Source organism: Drosophila persimilis, unplaced genomic scaffold, assembly GCF_003286085.1.
Source record: "Drosophila persimilis strain 14011-0111.01,24,50 unplaced genomic scaffold, DperRS2 tig00000124-arrow-pilon, whole genome shotgun sequence".
NCBI classification, from domain to species: Eukaryota; Metazoa; Arthropoda; class Insecta; order Diptera; family Drosophilidae; genus Drosophila; species Drosophila persimilis.
Window position 1 is genome coordinate 9,599,913 of NW_020825294.1, and position 24,126 is coordinate 9,624,038.

General features: G+C 41.8%; 3 protein-coding genes and 1 long non-coding RNA gene across 9 annotated transcripts in view; 2 read left to right on the plus strand and 2 right to left on the minus strand.

Annotated features, from left to right (window-relative positions):
- Window positions 1–1,764: 1,764 nt before the first annotated feature.
- Window positions 1,765–4,363, minus strand: LOC6596348. Its single transcript, XM_002021667.2, has 3 exons — window positions 3,798–4,363; window positions 2,304–3,741; window positions 1,765–2,245 (listed from the first exon to the last, which is right to left on the minus strand). The coding sequence occupies exons 1-3, from the start codon at window positions 4,324–4,326 to the stop codon at window positions 2,191–2,193; spliced, it is 2,022 nt and encodes a 673-aa protein (XP_002021703.2). The 5' UTR covers window positions 4,327–4,363; the 3' UTR covers window positions 1,765–2,190.
- A 44-nt stretch (window positions 4,364–4,407) lies between these two features.
- Window positions 4,408–5,527, minus strand: LOC6596589 (ATP synthase mitochondrial F1 complex assembly factor 2). Its single transcript, XM_002021668.2, has 4 exons — window positions 5,384–5,527; window positions 4,992–5,299; window positions 4,757–4,937; window positions 4,408–4,694 (listed from the first exon to the last, which is right to left on the minus strand). Exons 1-4 carry the CDS (start codon window positions 5,478–5,480, stop codon window positions 4,444–4,446), a joined length of 837 nt encoding a protein of 278 aa, XP_002021704.1. The 5' UTR covers window positions 5,481–5,527; the 3' UTR covers window positions 4,408–4,443.
- Window positions 5,528–8,779: 3,252 nt separating this feature from the next.
- LOC6596592 lies at window positions 8,780–9,049 on the plus strand. Its single transcript, XR_003408684.1, has 3 exons — window positions 8,780–8,798; window positions 8,867–8,964; window positions 9,024–9,049. It is a non-coding gene; the product is annotated as an uncharacterized LOC6596592 (long non-coding RNA).
- Window positions 9,050–14,000: 4,951 nt separating this feature from the next.
- The window catches only part of LOC6596594 (protein FAM102A), a 56,263-nt gene continuing 46,137 nt past the window's right edge, over window positions 14,001–24,126 (plus strand). For all 6 annotated transcript variants that reach the window (XM_026987906.1, XM_026987901.1, XM_026987902.1 and 3 more), the window contains exons 1-2: window positions 14,001–14,227; window positions 15,230–15,316. The gene's annotated coding sequence lies outside the window, so the exon portion shown is untranslated. The remainder of the gene's footprint in view (window positions 14,228–15,229; window positions 15,317–24,126) is intronic.

Genomic DNA, 24,126 nt, shown 5'->3' on the forward strand with positions numbered 1-24,126 from the left:
TAGTTTAAGCAGCTAGCGACTTTTTTTATACATACATAAAACCTTATATAAAACTATTTTATAAATGAACAAAAAAAAAACAAAACAAAAAAATGCCAAAACCGATTTGGTTTGATAGAAGGAGAGCTGCTAGAATTTTCGATAAATATATATATAGTACGAGTATATATGTATATCTCTATTTGTATGTAAATGGAGTCCATCCATTTGGATGTCCAATTTTTAAATGTTGTAGCATTTAGTTTTAGTGCAATTTCACACATGTCTACTTATAAACTATTGGTATATACATATATATATATATATATATTTGGATATATGTCATAAACATATGTCTGCAGCCAGATATGGCCGCAAAACTATATACATACTTGAAGATGAAAAGACCACTCGAAAAATGCCATGCCGCAGCCCGGCCTGCAGCTTGGCAAACAGACTATTCCAGTGATGCTATATGTTGCATAAAAAAATCAACACACAAACGGCCCTGCCCCCCTACCCCCCCCTCCCCCATAACTACATAAATCAAATTTATATTTTCCATTATAATTCTGCATTAGTTTCTCCATTAATTAATAGCTATTATTATTATTTGTGTAATCCTTACTTAAATAGCTGAAGCAAATCCTGCAACAGGATTTAAAACATATATAAAAGCGATAAAAAAAACTACATTAATTAATTATTTTTGCATATATCTTAGCTAGTTAGATATATGTATAGCCCCTCCCGGCATATGTATGTACATATATGTCTATGTGTGTGCGTGTGTGTATGTTAACTGTAAAAGTACTTCCAGACCCCCAACCCACCAGAAAAAAAAAACAAAACAAAAGAACAGAACAGGAGAAACCAATGTAATTCCAATTTAATGTCTACCAGAAGAAGAAGAGAAAAGAGCGAACCAATCCGTAAAACTACATACTTAAAAGTCAAGGGCAGAAGAAGCCTGAAGAAGGGGATAAACTTGATTACGATTTTGCTATATCAAAAATTTGTTCATATCTTTTTTGTATGATTTTTAATAACTTATTAATCGTAAAACCTCCAGAAATTGTTTTCCATGGAGATTCTACTTTTTACTGACTTTAATTAATTTTAATTTAAACAAAAATCCCAAATTGTTATTCCAAAAGAAATTTCATTTAATCGAAAATCACGATTACATTTCCCTTAGAAAAATGGTGAAAAAAACAGATCTTCTGCCCTTGTTTCCTGCTGCTGTCCGTAAATGTAAACAAAAACTAAAAAACTACAAAAAATAGTTAAATGTTAATTTAATAATGAAAGAAATGCTCCAACTAAATATCAATACAATGTTTACCCATAGTTAAATGCAATTATTTAAGCGAAAAATCAAATCAAATTTAATTTGTAATTTCCACTAGCAAAAACAAACTCAAACAAAATCCACAAAAACAGGAAGGGCGGATTTAGGAGCGTTCTGATACGATGACAGATATTTTTCTACTTAAGTATTCCGCTTAACTAGTGAAAAGTGTGCTCAAAATTAAGCATAAATTAAGCAGAGTTTTACTTGTGTGTCTGATGTTTCGTTTTTGCTATATCCATTAACTCATCCCATAGTAAATATATCATTTCATACTCTGTTTTGAATGGAACACAATGGAAATTCAAGAATGGAACAAAACCAACAACAATTAAGCGTAAATTGTCAATGCAATATTTTGTAATAAAAAACAAAAAAAAAAACAAACGATCACACTACAAAAAGTGCGACAATTAAATCGTGTAAATGTGAGATTTGTTATTTGTGAATTTATTATGCGGTAGAAATGGGATATTTACATGTTGAACTCTGCTGTAGGATGTAAATCTTGAATTGCCTGGAAGTAGCAGGAGATGGCCCATGATTTTTCGGACAAGGAAGACTGGAGACAGTCCGGCGATGGAAAGTATGTATGCAAAGAATGCCTCTAGGAAAACTAAGACTTTGTTTCCTGGGAGCACTCTTCCCTCAAGATAATGAGGAACGCCTACATGGAATCCATATCCGAAACAACATTGATATAAACGGCATTATATTCCCGGACGTGTGTACCATTATTTCCGTTTAAGTCTAAGTATCTATAAAACGCTTTCATTGCCATAGGTATTCTATATCTTTCCATAACAAGAGGGGATTCGCTGCCACAATCTGGACTCTAGAGAGCCATGAAGCGATGCCTGTTAAATGCAATATGCATTGCATCCACCACAGGGATAGGAGTTACAATAGCCCGGACTAAGGAGAGTTATTTTCATATTAAAAGGAGTTCAAAAATCATTGTCGATTTGCTCACCTGAGTCGTGCCAGTGGATACAAGCAGCTTACCGGACAACCGCCGCAAGCGGGTGGACAGACACCCGGACAAGAGGCACCGCAGCATGAGGGCGATTCCGCTGAAAAGCAACATGGACTGGGGGGACAGACATTGCTGCAGGGTCCGCAACCACCGCCCAGCGGCAGGTCTGAGCAGAGGCAACTATTCCCATTGGAAGAATGTTTGAAATTGTTGCCGCAACACATAACCGGCCGATAGGATACAGCGTAGACGGATCGATCCTCCAGCATATCATGCACATAGCCCATGCAGAAGCATTCGTTGCTGATGCAGGGGGGCTCTGGGGGGCTGCAAGAAGGTGCGCAGGGTCTCATGTAAGGAGGTGAGAATACGGGACAGCAGCCCTCACATGGATCGCAGCATTGTGCCGGGTGTTTCTTGCAATTTGCGAGGAAGCTCTCAATATCCACACAGTTGCAGGCAGAGTTTTCATTTTGACCGTCATCCAACGAGCATGCCGCGGAGGGAGTGCCAGACATGGAAGAACCACTGCAAGAATTTGCAGGCCTCTTCATGCCTCTGGTCTTTGCTGTTCCGCAACTCTCCATGGCGTCTCCATGCAAAGAATTTTCATTCGTTGGTGCACCGTGACAGCTGCTATTCGTCCTGGGAACAAGTGGAATGGGGCAGGGGGATGGGCAGGAATAATTCGAAGACCCTAAATGACTAGCAGCGTCTGTACCCCTCTTATGAGATTGCCTACTGCAATCTGTCATCCGCTGCTCTTCCTCAAACTTATGGGAGTCCCGTGAACTTTCGCACCGTGGAGATTGGGCATGGCGATCATAAGCCTGAGTTCTGAGGCATGATTCATCGGTATAATCAGTGCCATTGCTTGTGTTGAATGTTGAAGTACTTTTCATGTTGTAATGGTCAGTTTTTCTGTCCGATTCGGCAGAGCAACGGCTTTGCTTGGATTCGGAATAGACTGAATTTTGCTGGAATTTGGATGAGCCTTGCTTTGGTGACACACGATTGGGCGACCTATGACATGCTTCCGACTCGGGGTAGTAAGAGTTTTCTTGCGATTCGGGATAGACAGGATTTTGTTTCAATTTGGGGGAGCCATGGTTTGGTTTCGATTCGTGAAAGCTACAGCTTTTTTCCTCTTTAGCATAGACTTGGCTTTGTTCCGACTCGGGGTAGACCTGGCTTTGCTCCGACTTGGGGTAGACCTGGCTTTGTTCCGACTGAGGATAGACCTGGCTTTGTTGCGACTGGGGATAGACCTGGCTTTGTTCCGACTGGGGATAGACCTGGCTTTGTTCCGACTGAGGATAGACCTGGCTTTGTTGCGACTCGGGATAGTACTGGTTTCGTTCTGATTCGGCATAGCTTTGCTCTGGGTCCGCATAGCTAACGGTGGCATAACATGCCTTTTTGCGCTTACAAGCAGCTATTGGAGGTGTTTAATAGGGTGTACTTTAGATCTACTATCATTGTTCTACTCACCTTTGCACTTATTCTCCTTGCACTCGCTATTCGAATATTTACTACATTTTAACCAGTTACTTCGCCCGGAGGCAATGCGTTTATCATTCGCCACACCCGTTTGTGGGCTTTCCTCGAGGCTTGAGCTGCTTAAGGATCTCTTACAGGAGTAGAGCTCCTGAACGGCTTTGATGGTTGTTGTAGAACCTACATCTCGTCTCAGTTCCCAGTTTAAAGTTAAATCCAATATACTATAGCTTGGTCCTATGATTGTGCTAACGTCGACAGGCTGCAACTTTATGTGTTTGCCAGTGTTGTGATTACATTCTGCAGCAGCTTTGTCATCGTTTTGATTGAAAGAAACTTCGGTTTGTCTGTTTCTCAAGATGGAAGTTGGTTTCGGAGGTATTTCCTCGGGTTTATAGGTCCTGTGGAGATCATCGGTGGTTTTGATGCCTCTCAACATATGGCTATACTCTTCATATTCCTCATCGCTGGGATGAAGGCGGTGATTGGAGACCGCCATGTGTGTGTGAGTTTCTAGGCACATTCCACAAATCAGACAGAAAACGGGACGAATGAATTTACAAATTTGGGCCTTGCTGGTTATCGAAATAATGAGAATTATAAATACAGGGTTACTACTAGTTTTTACTTCAGCTCTGCTTTACAGTATCAGCTTTTCTTTAACAAAGTTCTCGGAACAATTGAGCTGTATAAAGAGGACTGATGCGGCCAGACGCGCCTGCAGTTCCTGTTGGCTCAGATCGTGGGACCATTCGACGCGTCCCCAGAACTTGATCTGATACTCCTCCTCCAGCCGGGACAGTGCCACTGCCTTTTCCACGGGCAGCATCTGCTCTATGACAGCACAGGCCAAAATAATGGATTTCAACGTATCCACAGCATATACGAAGCCTAAGGGAAAGAAGATATTTCAATGCATATAGAATACAATGTTTGCAGGGGGCACTGCTTACCATGCAGTGTGTCCAAGCTGTAGGATTGGAAATGTTTGGCCACCTTCACTCGATCCTCATCGGTAATTGTCGGCGGTGTTATGTTCATGGTTTTCTGTAGATTCGTCTCGAAGCGCTGATTGAACCACTCAATCACTGGATCCCATTCGTTTTTCTGCAGTTCCTTAAGATCTCGCTCATCCTGCAAGCAGTCAAATGTTAGCTATATTCTTGGAATGCTCTGCCTGAATCTTACATCATATTGAAAGAGCACCGTATCGGTGGGCATATAGTTTAAGAGATAGTTGACCATATCCAGTTTGTTCAGATTATTGGGATTATCGATGGCCGTGAAGCACAGGGCCGACAGGTGCATGCGCGACCGCTCGATGTGATCCCTTTGGCTGTCGAATTCCGTGGCCACGGCAATGGCCAGCGGTTCGCTCTTGACGGTGAAGGGAGCGCCCTTTGGTGTCTTTAGTTTCCTGTGATCCAGCACCACCTCGTAGCCACCATCAGTGTACAGCACAGAGGTCTTCTTGTAGAATCTTTTTGGCGGCGCAGCTGCAAAGAAAGATTGCCATTGCCGGCTCTGTTATGAAATATTTCGGTAGAATGCATGGTCCAAAAGTGTTTGCTGTTACTTACCGTATTGTCGCACTGTCGTCAAGGCGGGCACTTGCCATTTGTTGGAGGTACTCACTCGTACTGCTCTCAAGGCACTTAACATTAGTTTTCTATTCATTTCTATTTAAAATAAGCGTTTTTAAAGCGTTTCAAGTCGATTTTAGTGGTCTCTTGTCGAGTGTTGGTAAATGGCTCTGTCTAATCAGTACTGTAAAACGAATATTTATTTAAATATCGAAATATAATATTATTTAAATCTATTTTGTGGGTACGAAATTAAATAAGAACTAGAGTGCCGCCTTCTGATCGACAAGAAGTACATATTATTACTCACAAACATCACCAGCCCCAGGAACTTGACTTTTGGGACCTCTGACACTCTGGGAGGCAAGTGATAAGTGACAGGCCCGATAGAGGGCCTGAAATTTTAAAAATAATTGTACAGTGCCACCTGGCGTCTTTTTGTCGCAACACGTTCGATAAAAATGTGCGATAGATTGTATCGCACTTATCGCACATTCATTGCAACATGTTTTTAGCAGCATGAGTCCGAAATATATATACGTTATATACCTTTAAATATATTTTGAAGACTAAATCGAGATGAAGGTATAATACATAAATTGAATAGGGACTTTTGTGGGACTTGCTCTCTGTTTTGTGATGGGAAATCCTCTCTTCGTGGAGGGACTTTTCCCCGCCACAATGTCATTTTTCCCCTGTTTTTTTGTTGACTTTTTTTGTTTAATCCTTGCTGTAGTCAAAATACAATAAAAGCAAGGACTAAAAACTAACCAATTGTGTAGAAAATTGATTCATTAATCGTAAAAAATTATGTGGGCATAGATAAAGGCCCGGTTGACAACATTTAAGTCCTTGTCGCTCACATTCAAAACGTTCGATTTGGCGCGCACCACTCGGTATATTTTTCAAGTGAGACCGTATATACTGTAGAAACTGGTTTTCGCCGCGCTCCCATGTGGTGTTTTTTAGTGCTAAATGGTATTTTTGTCATCTATTAATTTCATTTTCAATTTTATATAAAAACCCAATAAATGCAAGTTTTTTGAATAGGCCAATCAAATATAGAATTGATTCATCAATCGTGCAAAATTGAGTGGGCATGGCTAAATATTCCATATAGATAGTATTATTCAACGGAACAAAGAATATGAGAAAATTTGAATTCGCCGCAATTCGCCGCAGTTCGCTTTAGCAACAATGAGTCTCATTCCATACACAAATGTTGCGCATTCCATACACAAAAGTTGCGGCAACATTTACTTGAAAACCGTTTTTTGGTCAAAATAAAATACATAAAGGTAATTAAAAGAAGCAATCTTGTAGAAAATGCATTTATCTATGGGATAAAGCCAAGTGGGCAAATCTATATAGCTTGAAATATAGGCAATACCCGATTCGCCGCAGTTTCGCTATTGCAACAATGAGTCCCATTCCATACACAAATGTTGCTAACTCCATGCACAAATGTTGCTAATTCCATGCACACATACCCTGTGGCAAATGGATGTTATAGAATTGTGAATACGTTTGTCTTCCAAGGCTCAGGATCGAGATAAATATATACAAGATACTAATAAGCCACATGAATAAGTTAAAAACATATCAATTTGAGAAAAGGTCTTAATAAATTACGTTTGATCTTCATATAAAATTAGCGAAATAGGGTGTACAAAGGCTATACACGCATCACGTCTTCAAATACCAGCAACATTGCGATTCTTTTTTGGTTGGACTTTTTCGTTTAACCCTGATTACAATAAATACAATAAAAGCAAGGATAAAAAACTATCCAATCTTGTAGAAAATTGATTCAGCAATCGTATAAAATTATGTGGGCATGGCTATATGTTCTATATAGCTAGTAATATTCGTCGGAATAAAGAATTGAGCAATTGGAATGATACTCGTTTGTTTATGCTACTGTTGTGTGAACATAAGTGCTTTGTGCGTCTGCCTACAGTGGCTTCAAATGACAGTAAGTCCTGATGTCACAGGGCACTCCCAAAAACCGCCGCTGTTCCACGGCTATTCCGTGCTTTCCACCTTCTTCGCATTTACAGTTAAAGTCGAGCCACAGAGTCTGCAGCGATGCCGAAACGACCAGCGGCGCCCTTTGGCGCAGTTGTGGCCCACTACTCCCTGCCTCAGCCACCAGAAGACGAATTTCATAGGAAAACAATTGAAAAAGGAGGAAAAAGAACAGACCCTGGACGGCATCTGGACACCGGGTTCTTCAGGATTCTGGCGTCTGGTGCGATGGAAAAACGTGTGGAATGGGGCATGTTCTCGCGTCGGTCCGATGCGGAGGCTCATCTCATCGAGATCACCCGCGTGGATGGCAGCCGTCGTGCTTTGTGGAAGGGGGGTGGAGAAGCCGCGTTCCCTCGTCCTCGAGACGCGTCGCGGGTGCATGTACTTGAACAGAGTCGCCTCGGACTCCATAAGCCGCGCCACGATGGACGAATCCGAGCTGCAACCATAACCGGGAGCTCACATTCCTCTACTGGATGGCTAGGACTACTGGAGCGACTGGAGCACCGGGGACTTTGATCAAGACTGGCCAGAGCCGCAGCCTCGCTAAGGACGTGGCCTGCATCCCTCCCAGCTACGACGGACTGCCCGAATTAGCTGCTGCCGGTGTCCGGCAAGATTATCCGTGCCCAGGTGGAGCTCTCTCTCCCTATTCAGCTGTGTTCTAAAACGTTGCCTCTTATAGCTTCCTGGGCGAACTCGCCGAAGCCTCGAAGCGTCTGCTCTTCTGGACAGATATCAGCAGCCATCAGGCCATCATTCGGGCCCGAGTCGATGGCAATGAGCATGTGGACCTGGAAGAAGTCACGACTCTGGTCTTACACGAACAGTCCGATATCCCATGCGTATCGATGTTAGTAAGCAACCAATATTTGGACACCTTTGGACCTTTGTAATCTCCTGTTCCCCCTTTACAGAAAAATCCGTGCTTCCATGCACATCTCGCTGGTCTCTGCCTTCGGGAGATTTGTGTCGGACGATAAGACCGGACTGGAGAGGAGCGCAATCACACCTGTCTGCACAGTCGCACAAAGTGTTTCCACATCTGCATGGCCAGCGGGGTATGACACGCAGTATTCACGACGTATGCTCGTGCCAGATTCTGATGCTCTGATGCTACTGGAGGGCAAGGAGAACTACGGCGTCTATCCGGACAGATAATTTTAAGTGGCGGGAGTAGTGACATAAAGAACGACAGTATATCCGCCTTCTGGCGCTGTGACGAAAGGACTGCCCGGCGGAGCAGTTCAGCTGACAGTCAACCGAGGGCAGAGACAAGACTCTGATCTGCGATGGTACCACCAGTGACAACTGTGACAATGTCCACGATGAGGCCGACTGCTGCAAGCGGCCAGGAGACTTTCAGTGTCCCATCAACCAGGTGAGTGGAAAGACACGATATCTGCCCAAATTCTTAAACTAACAATATTCTACTCCACCTTCCCACAGCTTTGCATCGGCCGCCCTGCTCTGCGATGGCCGTGCCTCGGATATTTTCGCGCACCGAACCAAAAATCGAGCTTTAATGGCTCCATCGAAGAAATTAAGTAACTAGACTTAAGACCGCTAGACCGCTTAGAAATTAAAGACTTTAAAAATGCAATAGAGAACCTGCCGGCTATGCCATATGAGGTGGCATATGCCGCGACCAAGCTGCGGATGAAGATGGAGCGAAAGACTATGGATGAGTATGCCAGGCTACTACTACCACAATGCCTTCTACAAGGACCCAAGGTCCGAAGGCGACACCAGTTTAAGGTACGCGCTTGTCCCCAACGAACGAAGGACAAGTTGCCAAAAGCGGAAGAGGATGATTCGCCCGAAGAGTTTCAGCATGAATAGGCAAAGTAAGTATAAGTACCACCAATTGTATGACACATTTTTGGCTAATTCTCGACCATTGACAGATTGGGAAAGTTATTTTCTCCGGTAACCTTCTACGCCTTTGCAAAGTACGCGGACAAGGAAACAAAACCGAAACAAATAAGCACGGAAGAAGTCAAGCCTTCTACATATATTCCCTGAGGCAAATCCTGCTTTTATGGCGAAGTTGCTAGCATCTGGCTATCCCGTTAACGAAACAGCAGTCAAGTTTTTAGCGGAGTATGGTCGGAGAGGCATGGGGATCCGTGTACGTCGGACCAGATAGAGCTACGTCGGAGCTCAGTTAAAGGTTGAGCTGGCCAACGCTTTCAGCAATCTTGCGGGACCGGATTTATTTATTTATGGTAATAAACTCATTCCACAACCACCCAAGAGGTCGAGTTTTTGGCGCGTTTTTTTTTAAGTGGTATCCCCAATAGGCCTAATCCACTATATTTACTTTTAGGGCGGGGCATCGATCGTCGGGGTGTCTGAAAGTATGAAGTTATTAACAATAAATGTAATATTAATCGTCGAATTTGTACTTCGACAGGACCTAGGGCTTCCAGCCAACTTGCAAATTAAGTAAAACTTTGAAAAAGAGATTTTCTACGCGGTTCCTTGAGCTAATAGAGCTAGAGTGCCGACTAAGCGGGCTATAAAATAGAGTGCATCCTCTTGAAATTCATTAGGCTGGCTAATGTGGGATGCATAATCTACAATGTCCGCCGCAAGCCTTTTAATGATGAAACCCATTGCTTCGAGCTTATTGGAATTTATGTCCCTTAGCTACAATGGGCTTGCGCGCGGAACCAAAAAAAATTTGTCAACCATCAATCTGATGTTGAATAGCTCTGTTGTATAATAATCATGATACTCCGTGGGGACTATTGGGTGATAATCTGGCAAATTATCAAAGACGTCCCTCCAATTCGTTGGCGTGAAGCTCGAATTGTATAAATTTCTAAGAATGATATCGGAGAAGGGCGCTTTTTTGCTGTTGTAAAAAATCCTATCTAGATGGGGGAAATCCCACAAAGCTGGAAAGTTCCAATTGGCATTTGAGACGGCTAGCCCATTGGCTGGGCAACCATCGCAGACAACAGCCATTAGGTTGTCTGCTAGGCCCATATCCACAGTCCTTTGCAGGACGATACTTAAGGCCGCGTTTATTTTTTTTAAGCCCAGTTTAGAACGGGCACCATCAATCGGAAGTGCTTGAGCTATGGGCACCACACGCAAGTAAATGAAACGGAAGCTAGTTCCGTCCACTTTGAAGCCAGCTATTGCTAGCACTTTCCAGCGTGGTGGAAATACAGTCAAGAGCAGTGGGATGTGGTACTCATCGAAGATGAGTACAAATGGCTGACCAGTAAAAACCGAAAGGTTTGATAGTAGGTCTATTTTTCCACGTTTGAGCTCTTCGACGTGCCCTGGTCGCTCGACATGCCGAATGGCTCTTTTAATCACTACTAGCGGTTGGTTCAACGGTTTTACCGCGTTGAAGGAATGTATAATTTGTTTGAAGCTACAGTACATAGTGACAACGGACTTAAAAGAATTGAAATGGCAGGATCTGAAAAGAAAATCCGGTAAATTTATGTATGCTGCCCTATATACCAAGCTATATGGGTGGTGGTGAAGGACGCCATCACATCTTCGTCGAGTGCCATCCTTTCGAGTACGATGGGCGCGAGCCGGAGAAAGAGCTAGCCACCAGCGACAGCGTGGGAGGAAAAGCTTTGCGGCTTTACCGCGCACAGATCACTAGAAAACACAAATGGGACGGACACATATGTGTCCAGAAACAGCCGTTAACGGGACATTATTGGTGGCGTCCCAAGTTAGATTTTAAACAAATTATCAAATAACACTCACTTCGATAGGCTAACGGCACAATTGAAAAGCAGGTAAGGAGGCAGGTCTTCTCGCAGTTTGTGAATAGAGTTGAATTGTTTATCCAAAATCGCAGGAATAGCTGGCGGCCGGCCTCTTTTGAAAGCGTGGGTGTGTTTGTGTTTAGCTTACAGCTATCGTGTAAAGTGACCCCACTATCAACTTGTTTCTTCGCTTACCTTTGCGCCACCAAGATGAAAGTAACATGCACAATTTGGGAGTGGACTACAAAGGAAGAAGGAGATGCAAAAAGAAAGAAGGAAACGTATGAACACGAACACGAAAGTCCACCAAAGCCTCCAAATTTTCCAGCAAAGCCACCAAATTGTCCGCCAAAGCCACCAAATTTTCCGCCGAAGCCAAATAATTTTTCACCAAAGCCTAATAGTCCGCCTCCACAAACTCCCTCCATAAGTCCAGATCATTATATCGAAAGAATGCCTCCCACACCTAAACCGCCACCAAAAGACGACTCTGGCTCAGATTCCGAAATAGGAGAATGGAGTGGTATCGTAACCCCAAGGCACGACGTAGCCAGCGTGTCGTCAGTGCGGACGGTGGAGTTGATTATAAACGTTTACGGGATTCTCCTAAAATCAAAATGTACATCCGTTTTAAAAAAAGTGAAAAAGGAGCCTTTGACGCCTGGAGACAGGAAGTTAATCAGAAAAGCTATAACGGCGTTTTATTCTGAACAAAATGTAAAGTTATCCATGTCAAAGTCTCGCCAACTTGTTGACGAAATAACCGAGTTATTTCCCAATGAAATAACTTCCAATTGGACCAGCAGTCAAAATCGTGTAAATTTCTATAACAACATACAATCAAAACAGTATGCGCTAAAAAAGAAGCCTAAGGCTAAAAGTATACCGCCATCCAACGCTGCTGTAACACTCTGCTGCCATGCAGACAAACTTACATGCAGCACCTGCGCGGAGTTCACCTGCACAAAATGCAGTGCATCGTGCAATAAGTGCACCCAACTGATATGCAGCACATGCGATTTTTCCAAAAGAGCATTGTAAGTCTATCTATCTTTTTCTAACATTCTAACAAATCTAATATGATCTCTAATGTCTCTTCCACAGAAATCTGGAACTGCTTTGCCAAATGTGCGAAAAGTTCCAGGACTAAAATCGGACTTCAATATTACTCCATTATTTTATTATATTATTATTATATTATTAGAATTATATTATTATATTATATTATTAATAAATTGTTTGTGCTTAGTAGTTTTAGTCTCAGTCTTTAGTCTTCAATGTATTCGAATGGCTCTGGTGGCCTTGGCGATAAAAAGTAAACGCAATTATCACCCGGAAACCTTCCACGCAGATGCTATAACGTTAGATAACGCCAATCAATCAATATAAGCGCTGAAATCGGAAGAGTAGCCAGTAGATTTTAAAGCCCTAAAAGTATGTGTAAGAGGGTGAAATGAGCACGGACGATTTGCTGGTTGTTCGCCATGATAGAAGCTACGACTCCTCGCCAACTGCGTTGCCAACAACGCCTCCGCCCCCTAGGCCCCTTTAGGTATACAAAGGCCTAGACTAGGGCTTACACGCAACATAGCGACTGTTTTTTTTGTTGAACTATTTACAATAAATACAATAAAAGCAAGGATTAAAATTTATCCAATCTTGTAGAAAATTTATTCATCAATGGGATAAAATTATGTGGGCATGGCTAACTGTTCTATATAGCTGATATTCGACGGAAGATCAAAATTGAGGGAATCGTCGTATTTGTTGAATCGGTAATGGCCCGGTTGACAACATTTAAATCCTTGTCGCTCACATTCAAAAAAGTTAGATTTGGCGCGCACCACTCGGTATATTTTGAAAATGAGACCGTATATTTTGGTATTTATTTGAATCGGGTAGAATCTGTAATAACCGGTTGACAACAATGAGTCCCATTCCATGCACACATACCCTGGGGGAAATGGATGTTATAGAATTGTGAATATGTTTGTCATCCCAGGCAAAAACAATTTATTTTCAATATATTTTAATATTATTCAATATTATTTAATGTTATTTATTTTAAATACATCAACGATATTTTTAAGCTTATTGTCTTCTTGCAGAGACCAAGAATAGGTATCAGGATCGAGATCAAATACTCATCACTCATCATATACATGAATATGTCTAAAAAATGTCAATTTGAGAAAAGGTTTTTATTAGTTACGTTTTATCTTCATATCAATATTTATACTCTCATATAAAATTAACAAATTAACAAATTAACAAATAAAATTACTACGGCTTCTTTTTTTGTTGAACTTTTTCGTTTAAACCTATTTTTTACAATAAATACAATAAAAGCAAGGATTAAAAAATATCCAATCTTGTAGAAAATGGGATAAAACTATGTGGGCCGTGCTGAGAGATTTAGTTAGTCAGCATTATTCAATGGAATATCAAAATTGAGCAATTTCCGTTTTCGCCTGTTTTGATTGACCTTTTTCGCTACTTGTCCTTTGTTTGACTTATTTCGCTAAAACCTCTTTTTACGCAAAATAAAATAAAAGCAAGTATTAAGATTATACCAGTTAAATAGAAAATTGATTCATCAATTGTATAAAATTATGTGGGCATGGCTAAATGTTCTATATAGCTAGTAATAATCGACGGAATATCAAAAACGAGTAATATGTATAACAGAACTTGACTTCGTCAGTATATTTACGGTATATTTTTAAAACGAGACGGTATATGTCGGTATATTTCGGAGGGTCGGACGGTATCTTTCTGGTGGAAACGCAAATTTTTCTCTCACTAAAATTTCCCCCGCGACCGAAGAAACGACGAAGCAGTGTCGAATTTTTTACGGAAGTTGATGTTTCCCGCAAAACATTTTAAGATATTGCAACAAATAAAACGTATGAACATTCCCCAACTTGGTCGTCGGGCGTGCGTGGGTGGCACATGAATAAATCGTTTCTGTGGCCAATTAAACAATCAAACAAGAGCCAAGTGAAATCAAATACAGTGACAAAAACATAAGAAAGCCCAGCGAGTCCGGGGTTTTGTGGCCTTTTTGGTAAGAAGCAGCTGAATCCAGCGTCGCAGCACGGCGTCGTTTTACGTGCGTGTGTTTTTGTGTCTCAGTGTGTCCGTGCGTTGGTGTTGGGCCGAGCCTTTTCACCAGAAAAATGTTAATTAAAGTGCTGACATCTGAAACGAGCCTAGAATTCTATACTATGCAAATGAGTTTGGCCCGAAAATTTTAACAAGTGCGAAGCAGGAAAAACCAAATTGCGTTTTCGTTGCAGGGGGGGACGCAGGGTGTTCATCTGCCACTCTCTCACTCACACACTCACTCTCTTTCATTCATTCTGCCAGCCTCTCCCTCTCTCTCCCCGCACGAAACGCAAAGTGGAAGTGGAAAACCCAGCAACAACAACAACGGCAGCAAGAGAAGCGTGTGGCCGAAATCTTATATTTTGGCAATTGTTGAAATTTTTATCAACAACAATCTAACTTTTTTTGAACACAACAAAATGTGACTAAAATACTATGCAAAAACAACAACAAAGCGTACATACGACGCCCAAAGGGGAAAGAGCGAGAGAGAGAGAGCAGAATCAGCGCTGCCACCTAGTTCGATTTTTATGCTCATTGAGAAGTCGAACGGGGACTGCCTGCCCACTGACGTAGTCGCTGCCCTTGCAGAAACAGTACACCTATTTTGATTAACAGTTTGCACATCTGAAAGAAGGAGGCATTTCCTGGTCTATTGAGTATACAAAATTCATGAAACAAACGGCTCTGTTTGTCTGCCTCTCTTTTTCGATGGAAATTATTCACTACGAGAGGAACAATAGTTTTGCAAGGGCATCAACGCTTCGGCGATCCAGATTTCTTTCGTTTCTTGTTGCTGTTTCTATCGCATTGCATTTTTAATTTGCATCCCGCTCGTACTGTTGTTGTTTGCTGCTGCTGTTGTTTTTGTTTGTTTGTTTGTTTGTGCAAAATACAAAAAGTAGTGTGTTTTAATATTTGATTTCTGTTTGTCTACGTTTCGCCCTCGCCATTCAATCAGCTGCTGCTCGTAGCGACAACGTTGCTGCCCACAAAACGGGAATTTTGTGTGAACATTGTTCGTGTTTCGTCTCTTTCGAAATACAAGGTGAGTTTTTGCAAAAAGATAACTGTAATTGTGATTACATGTATGCGAGGGGGAAGGCTAATAATGGGTCTTGCCAAACGAGAGAGGAAGTGCAGCGCACGATAGAAATATTACATATACTCGTATGATTGTTGGGAAGGTTCTCAAGTATAAAATAAAGGTGGAAAGTTTAGGTATACAGATAAATTATTTCTGTTTCAATGACCTTTATTATCCACACTCCCACGGTTTTGTAATCAGTTGTATCATTAAATACGCATTATATCATCTTTTTGTGCACTCCCCCACCTTTTCGTATCGCTGTTAACGTCCAAATTTATATTCAAACCCCCATCCCGGGGGACCCATGGATCTTACGAGATGCGGAGGCTAATTTGTTATGCCTGCCAAATCCGCAAAGCGAATCCGCGCGTCACATATGCGATGAGGCACTCAGTCCTGGCTTAACCTGTAAAATATGTTCAACGGACGAGAGAGTTGGCTAAAAATAGAGTAGCAGTGGGATGCCTCATCTGCTCTAGAGCCCTTCGATGGGTTCTTTGCCTGCTCCACGGCCACGGCCACGGCCAGGGCCCTTTTGCCTTGGGGCCCTGTCTGAGCCCCTAAGCCTGAAACGAGCAATTCCATGGAAGTGCGAGGCGAGTACGAGGCAACGAGCATCAGCATTTCAATTTTCGTGCACCCAAAACGGTTGTCAAGTGCGAAAAATGTTTGCCATAATCAAATCAAAGCAAATCAGCGCCAATCAGAGGGATGGCAACCCTGAAATTGCTCGCTCGGGAAGGGTGGGGAGGGGAGGGGATGGGAGTCCGTCTGGTGGTGGAGGAGGAGAGGAGAGGATGGGATGCTCGTAATGATGGTGCGCGGGTTCTAATGAGGATGCATTCAATTAGATTCATATTTTTCACATTGCATATGTGGGTTGGGTGCCACCACTACCAGATACAGATACAGATTCTACAGATATGAAGAGAGTTTTTGGGTTTAAAGTATATTTTATTATATTAAATAGAAATTTAGGTTGGGATTTAGATATATAATGTGGTTTAGATTGGAAATATAAAGCGTGTGAGGTAGGGGAATGATTTTTGGAGATAGAATTGGTTTAAAGAGCTGGACCTTCATCTAGGAAGAAGGACAGTGGCACTAACAGTAGCCGTAGTAATTTTAATGATATCTATAGGTCTTAAGGCCTAAACCTTACCCAAGAATTTTGTCGCTTTTTGCCGGAAAATATCAATTTGTGGACATGGTTTCAGCCTTGGATCCGATTCCGATTCCGTTCATTTTTTGCAATTAAATTGCTTAATTATTTTGCTCTAAAATGCTCAAATGACAAACGAGAATTGCCATTACACCAGATACAGATACTTTTGATTGAACAAAGCTTGCAGTACGAGTATTAATTCCTTTGCCTTTACTTTTTCGACTAATGAGCGGGGGTTCAAAGTACTCGGAGGAGAGCCAACCCAATTCCCAGGGCTAGTTAGGGCCAGAAGGAACGAGAGAAGAAAGATCTATAGGAAATACACACACACACACAGAGAGAAAGAGAGGCGGGGAGAGAGAGAGAGGAGGAGGAGGAGGAGGGAGAGCTCACCGAACCAGTTGGACGGCATTTGGCGATTTGAATGTCGCGTTAGAAGATGGAAAGCAAACACCCAAACAATTCCCATTTTATGAGCCCGCAATGTATCCAATGTATCTGAGTATCTCTCACTGTGTAGCTGCATCTGTATCTGTATTTGTGCGCAATTCAAGTTCAAAGCGCCTTCGCTGAAAGAAACTTGCCAAAAGCCCAAACGAGATACAAAAGAGTGAGAAGCAGACACAGAAATACACAAAAGAACAGCTGGAACATGTCTCCTCTATAAAGAAAAGATACAGATACAGATACTTGTTGGATATTTGCTTTCTTTCTTTCTTCCTCTTTTTTTTTGTTGTTGCAGAAAAGCTTAGTTTTCTTGTGAAACTTTTGTATTTCTTGATTTGTGATGGACCCCAAAAAAGTGAAATAAAAATATAAAATATAAATATAAAGTGCGGTACGGAACGCGGGCCATGTGCGTGGGCGTGGATTGTTATGATAATTGCACAAGTGGCTTTCTTTTCTGTCGATTGTTTGGCAGAAAAATATATATTTATTTATTTATTAATATGCAAATCTACAGCGAAATGTATTTCGAAAGCAAGGAATGTTTCAATTCAAAGAAATGTAGATCGAGGAAATGTTTAGATTCAAATATGAAAGGTAGTTTTTATATAGAAATGATTTGATAGATTTTTCGAGCTATTTTCCCTAAGAGAAAGCTTGTACTAAGAAGTATAAGAAATGTATTAAAAATAATTTATTCCCCGTCTTTACGTATCTCAAGATTTCCCTAAAGAATGATCCTAATCTCTTTTTAAACCAATCTCTTGTCCTCTTTATCACCTCTTTCTAAATATATTTTTCCCCATTCATTCATTTCTAAGTCTAACCCTTTAGGGGCTGCTCTTTCTCAGAGTAGGGCACTCTTTCATTATCGCCCAAGACCTACATTAATCGTTCGGCTATCATCATCATTATGTACGCCCCGAACACACATCATCTTTTGCTTGTGGCATGTGGAAAAAGTGTTTCCGACTTCCGTATAAATGTTACATTTTTCCTTCTTTCTGCTTTCTGCCTCTCTGCTTTTGCGTCTCTGTGCCTCAAAGGCAAAAACAAGTCACTTGGCATTTCCTGACCATCAAGGAAACCCACCCAAAGGCACTACCGAACCATCCATAAGCTCCTATGAACCACTCCGAAACCACCCCAAACCCCAAACAACTACAAAACAACTAAAGGAACCAACAACTTATTGATTTTCTACAACAACTTTGTGATGTTTAAACAGCAAATTAGTTGAGTTTTTCCATCGTGTGCCGGCCACGCGTCAAATGAGTTTTTCTTCTCGATGTGTCCCCCCCCCCCCCCATGTGCCACACCACTCCACTCCACTCTCTCTCGACTCACCTGTGGGCGACACGCCTCGTTTGGTTCCTGGAATTGACGCGTGCCACATGCCTCGTGTGCCCCACAGGACAGGTGGAACAACTTTCGGGGGTTGACATGTAAATTACATTAAAAAAAAACAACCAAAAACAAAAAAAAAAAGAGAATTTCGAACAAGAAAAGATAGCAGGGGGGGGCCTTCCGTAGGGGTCTTGTGGTATCCGCAGTAAAATCAATTATTTTTGTTTGTGGGTCAACATTCCTCCTCCCCTGCCGTCTCCTTCCCCATTGTTTTTTTGTTACGTTTCGTTGGATAATCTCCCCATTCCCCATCCTCTCCCCTTCAAAAGTTTACATCATTCCCTAAAAAAAGGGGGGGCACTGAACTTTAAGACCGTTTACACTGCACTACAAGACAGACAGAAAGACGGGGAGCCACTGCCACAGCCGCAGCCACGCCACTCTCCCAAGTCCTACACTCGCCTCTAATTTGCATATTTGCACATTTCCTTGCCGCCTTTTTTCTCGGTTTGGTTTTGGTATTTTTTTTGGAGGGAGAGAGAGAGAGATAGAGAGAGAGGGTGTTGTGGGTTTAGGGGAAAGGACTGGCCCATAGCGAAGGAAGAATGAAATAAATAATTAAATAAATATTCGGGGAATATATTGAAAAGTGGAGTTGAAGTGGAGAGGAATCTAAATATCTAGATTACACATTATTGCCTTTCCAGGGTATCGTTAGCTTTTTCCTTATATCCTCCCCTCTTCCAGGGTATAAAAAACTTCGTTCTCTGCGAACTTTGATTTCCTTTCGTGTTTTTTTCGTATTTCATTGCATTTTTGTGTTGATTTCAGTTTATTTTTAGGCTTTTGCGGTTGATAAAAATTTACTTTCAAAGAGTGGGAGAGGGAGAGAGGAAGATCCGCCGAGAGTGGGCTGAAGAGTGGGAGGGAGAGAGCGGCAGAGCGGCAGAGGGGCTGGCTTCTGTTTTCTTCTTCTGTTTCTTCGGCTGCTTCTTCCGCTTCTCGGCGCCGTTACGCTTCGCTTGTGGGCTGGGAAGGACGGGAGATATGCGCGGGTGGTCAGTGGTTGCCGAGGCGGTGGCGAAGGCGGAGGAAGGGGGACGCGTGCTTGGGCCTCTGGTTCCGGCCCAGAAAGGCGGGGGGGAACCACCACCACCACTATTATATCATTTTTATTTTAGTTGGCAGTTATTTCATCAGGCGGTCTTTGTGGGGCTTTTTCGGGCGGCTTCAAGAACTTTTTCTTAGAAATAAAAGAGGGGCTAGGGGGTATTTCTTTCATTTTTATCATGTTTTACTTTTCCTTGCCTGAAGGTTTATAAACTTTGAAACCATATTGGGCCATGGATTTTTTAAGATGCTCGAAATAGTTTCCTATCTCGAATTTCTCTACAAAATCCTGCGAAAATAGATTTAAATCTAGGGAATTTTGTTGCTTATTTCATTTAATTTAATTTAAAAAAAAACCTATTCGAGCACTGGCTACTAGGCCCTTCAGCTCTGCTGTTTAATAGCTGCTATTAGATAAATTCGTTTATTTTACGTATATATTTTAGATGTTTTAAAAATAGGTTAATTAAATTAATGTTTTCAGGTTTAAGTTTGCTCAAATAATGCTAAAGGCATTTTATCTTTAAAGAGTTATTTTCTTATCCTTGACCATTTTGTACAAACATCTAAAAGGTGATCCTCTTATAAACTGTACATCCGAAGTTTCCATGTTCCGATTTAAGTTCTTAAAATAACTTATTTACTTGTAATTAATGTGCCATTAAGATCTTTTCATGTACTTCCGTTCTTATTCATTGAGAAGTTCCCTTTTCCTCAGTTCCATGAAATGTATTTCTTTCTTATAAATAAAAAATCATTTTGTGAGTCATGTAATGCTTTACTATGAAAGCTTTTATCATTCTTATGTGACATATAAATGGAGCGGAAATTTATTTTGTTATTGTGTAATAAGAAAATTATAAGGGGATAAGGAAAACGGTTGGCAAGCCGACGTTCTTCGAAGCTTAACAGAATTTTTAATGGAAATATCTAAGGGAATATCGAAAGATCTAAGGTCTCTGGATCTTAGGGCCTTCATTAGGGCTCTATAAAAATACAACTTACATGAGAGTATTTAAGAGTCAGGATTTTATTTGAATAGGTCTCGCCTTTAAATACATTTTCCTATAAAATAGATGACTAATAGATTGATAATAATAGATAAAAGATTACTTACATTCTTGGCACCAAAAATATTATAATTTTAAAGAGGAAAACCTTAAAAAACATATAGTTTTCTCCCTTCAAAAGGGTTTTAATGCATCGATAGATAGCCCCATTTTGGATTTCTAATATTTATTTATAGCAAAAATATCTCAAATTGACTTTCATTTCATTTGATTTCCGATTCTTTACAATTTGAAAACTCTTGGCTCTGAGAGATCTATTCATAAGTTGTATTTTTTGGATTGATTCACTAATTATTGATTATCCGGCGTGCTCTTTGGCTGCCCTTCCTCTATTGCGGGCTCTGTTTTACGCTCTGTTTCTCGTTTCTGTTGCTGTTTCTTTTTTTCTTGAACTAATTTGCATGTGATTTGAAATTCGAATTCCGTTTGATTGTCTCTGGGGTTTTCGGGTGCTTTTGCACTCGCCCCCAAAAAAACAAGTTTTAGTGTTTCTGTTATATCCATATATGGAATGTAATACTCTCTCTTGAAGGGGTATGGGAGTTCTAAAAAGATGTTTGATAGCCCGGATGATCCAACGAAGTTTTGGATCGTCTAAATATACCACTAATGTAGGGGATCCGCTATGGTATCCGCCCCCCTATGGTGTCTATGCTCTATTTAACGTTCAAGTTAAAGTTTATGTTTATTTAACATACAAAATTTGTTTGAACTTCTTTTTGTTTTTGTCTTAATGAGCACAGCGGCCAAAAGTAAATTTGCATGCCGGACGCTTTATTGTTGGTTGGTTATTTTAACAAATTTAAAATCCGATTGTGCATTGTTTTTTATTAGCCAAGGTCGTTTCGAGTTGTTGTTGTGTTTTGGTTTTCGTTGGATTAATTTTTGAGTGTGTTTTCTCGGCAAAGGAGGAGGCTCTTGGTCTTATCTCTGGAAAGATTAGGAGGGCCTTTCCTTTGCCTTTCTTTCTCCTCTTCAAAATGTTTTTTATATGTTTTACAATTAAACAATTTACCCGCTTATATATTAGCAACAGAGAGGGAGGGAGAGAGGGGTGTACCCTACGTTCATTCCTTATCTCTCCTTCTTTATCAGCAGTCTGGAAACCTGTCATACCAACAATTTCTAGTCGTTTTCGTTTATTTTATAGCCATTGTTTGATTTCTCTTGTTCTTCGGAGTCGCGCTGCTCTTTCATTAATTGCAATTTTCTTTATCTTTTTCGAAAGTACACACGACGGTCCTATAAAACCAGCTTTTCGTGGAAGAGAATGTCCTCCCTCTGACTAAAAGTGAACTCAAGTGCAAAAAGACATCGATAAGAACGAATTGTGATAGGTTTGGTCGGTGGACTGTAAATTTTAATCAGTTTTTAGTCGTAAATGCGCGTATTTTTAGTTGAATTTTATGGACATACACGTACATGGCTCTAAGTAAATGTTTGCTAATTGATTGTTAACTTGAGTTTTAATCAGCTTTGCACAGAAATACGAGTAGCTTTTGTCTTAAGGTGAGTTTTGGTGGGGTATTCGTAAGAATTCCTATGGTTTTCCTCCCTTCAAAGTAGTTCTGATAGCTGCAGGGTTTCCTCGCTTGAAGATCACTGTTGAGAACGTCTTTGTGGTACATTTTCTGGGTTTGTTGGCGAGAGATAAAGAGTCAGGGCACTCATGATATCTGCTTCTTGGGGGGACCCAATGGTAGTGCCTTTTAAGAACTTCTCGGGGATTCCCCTCCTTCACAGCACTCTTCGTGGCTCCTGGCTTTCCCCTTTAGGAGTTTAGTGTACTTAGTAGACTTCCCGCTTCTTTTGGCTCTCCTCGCAGCTCCTGGGGAAACCCACCGCTGGGTGGACACCTCTGATATCTGCTTCTGATTTATTGGCAGCCCCATTGTTCCCCTGGGACTCCCCTCCTTAGCAGCACTCCTCTGGTGCGAGTGCTCGTGTATTTTCTGGTTAGAGTTCATGGGCTTTGGTGTGGGGCGGCTGGGTGTTTGGGGCCTGCGCCAACTGTTACTTGGGTTTCATTGCCTTTGTCATGCCAAAGACGTCACTAGGTCGATTCTGGCGTATCCGTTAATGGGACAACTAAATATTCAACGACAACAGACGACGCAGACAATGGCACAAGACTTTTCTCACCATGGGTGCACTCTGCCCCCCACCCCCTCTTTTGCACCTCTCCGCTCGTATGCCACCTCTTTGCATTGTACACTTTTCCACTTACGACATTTTTGCCGTTTTAAGTGTGAGAAATTCTCGGTGAGATCTTCTCTCTCCCTCTCTCTCGCTCTCTCGCTCTCTCTCTTTGGGAAAACAAGTTCCGTTTCGGTTTTCCCTCTCTTCAGTGCTGCCACTGTTTTTCCGCCTCTCCGTTTTGCTGTCTTTCGCTTTTGTTGTGGCAACTGTTTAGCGGTTCTTTTGTGCCCCCATCGCCATCCTCTCTTTTGGAGGTTATACCGTTTCAATTGCCCAATTCGTTTCTTCATTCATTCAATCTTAATTTTGTTTTGCTTTGGTTTTGCGCAAATGTTTCCTGTTTATGAAACATAAATATTTGTATTTAACATTGAATTTTATTCATTTATTAACAATGTGTAAATTTACACAAACTACGGGGGGAATGCCTTGAAGGTTCTCTATAAGAAAAAAGGATTTTCGACAACCGCCAAAAGGTGTTTTAGCTTAAAAACCAGGGAGCCGCTCATTAAAGCAGACAAAGACCAGCCCAAAATGTTAATCAGCATCTGTTGCAGACTCAGAGGGCTACGGAGGACTACGGGGCACTGCGGGGGAGGAGGTTTGAGGCAAAGGCGGCGCACAGTGGGATACACAGGTGTCTCATGCGGTTTTTGGCGGCTCTTGTGGCTGCCGCTGTCACTTGATATTATATTGTGTGTGTGTGCACACAAGGCTTGTTTCAAGTTTTCATTTGTACCCTGTACATCTGTAGGGAGTATGCCTTCAAGAGAGAGCAGCAAGAGGGCATCTCTTAGAGGGTATCCTCTGCTTCGGTAGCGTACATTTTCATCTTCCTTTCTGGTTTTTCCTTTTTTTGCATTGCTTTTGCTTTTGCTTTTGCCTTTTAAGTGCATTTCAAGTGTCTGATGGATGCAACGGAGACGAAGAGAGAAGAGAGTGAGAGAGAGAGACGGATTGAAGGGGGAAACGCTTGACGAAGAGAGAGGGGCGGCACGAGTGCACAGTGATTTGGGGCGTGGCTGTGACAAGTGCAGCAGCAAAAGATGAGGCAGCGGCGGAATTTTGTCGTCTGTGTGTGTGTGTGTACACACACACACACCCGTATATGCCCATAGATGTATTGGAATGTTTGACTGTGGACTCAAGGACGTTTGATGCTGTGTCCCCCCACCTCCTGCCAGATCCGTTTCCCCTTTAATAACAGCCGCCCCGTGGCCCCCCTCCCCCCACTCTCCAATGCTATTTGTGTCGTCGCCTCTGCACCCGCGACGGGGATTTCCTCTACGGCTCTTGGGGATTTCGCTGGAGGAGTAGCGAGAGCCACTGCCACTGCTGCTGCTGCTGCTGCCTTTTAATTAAGTTCAGAAAAAGTCGGGCTTACATTTTTATTATTATTTTTTTTGTTGCCTGCTGCGGGGCGAGGAGCT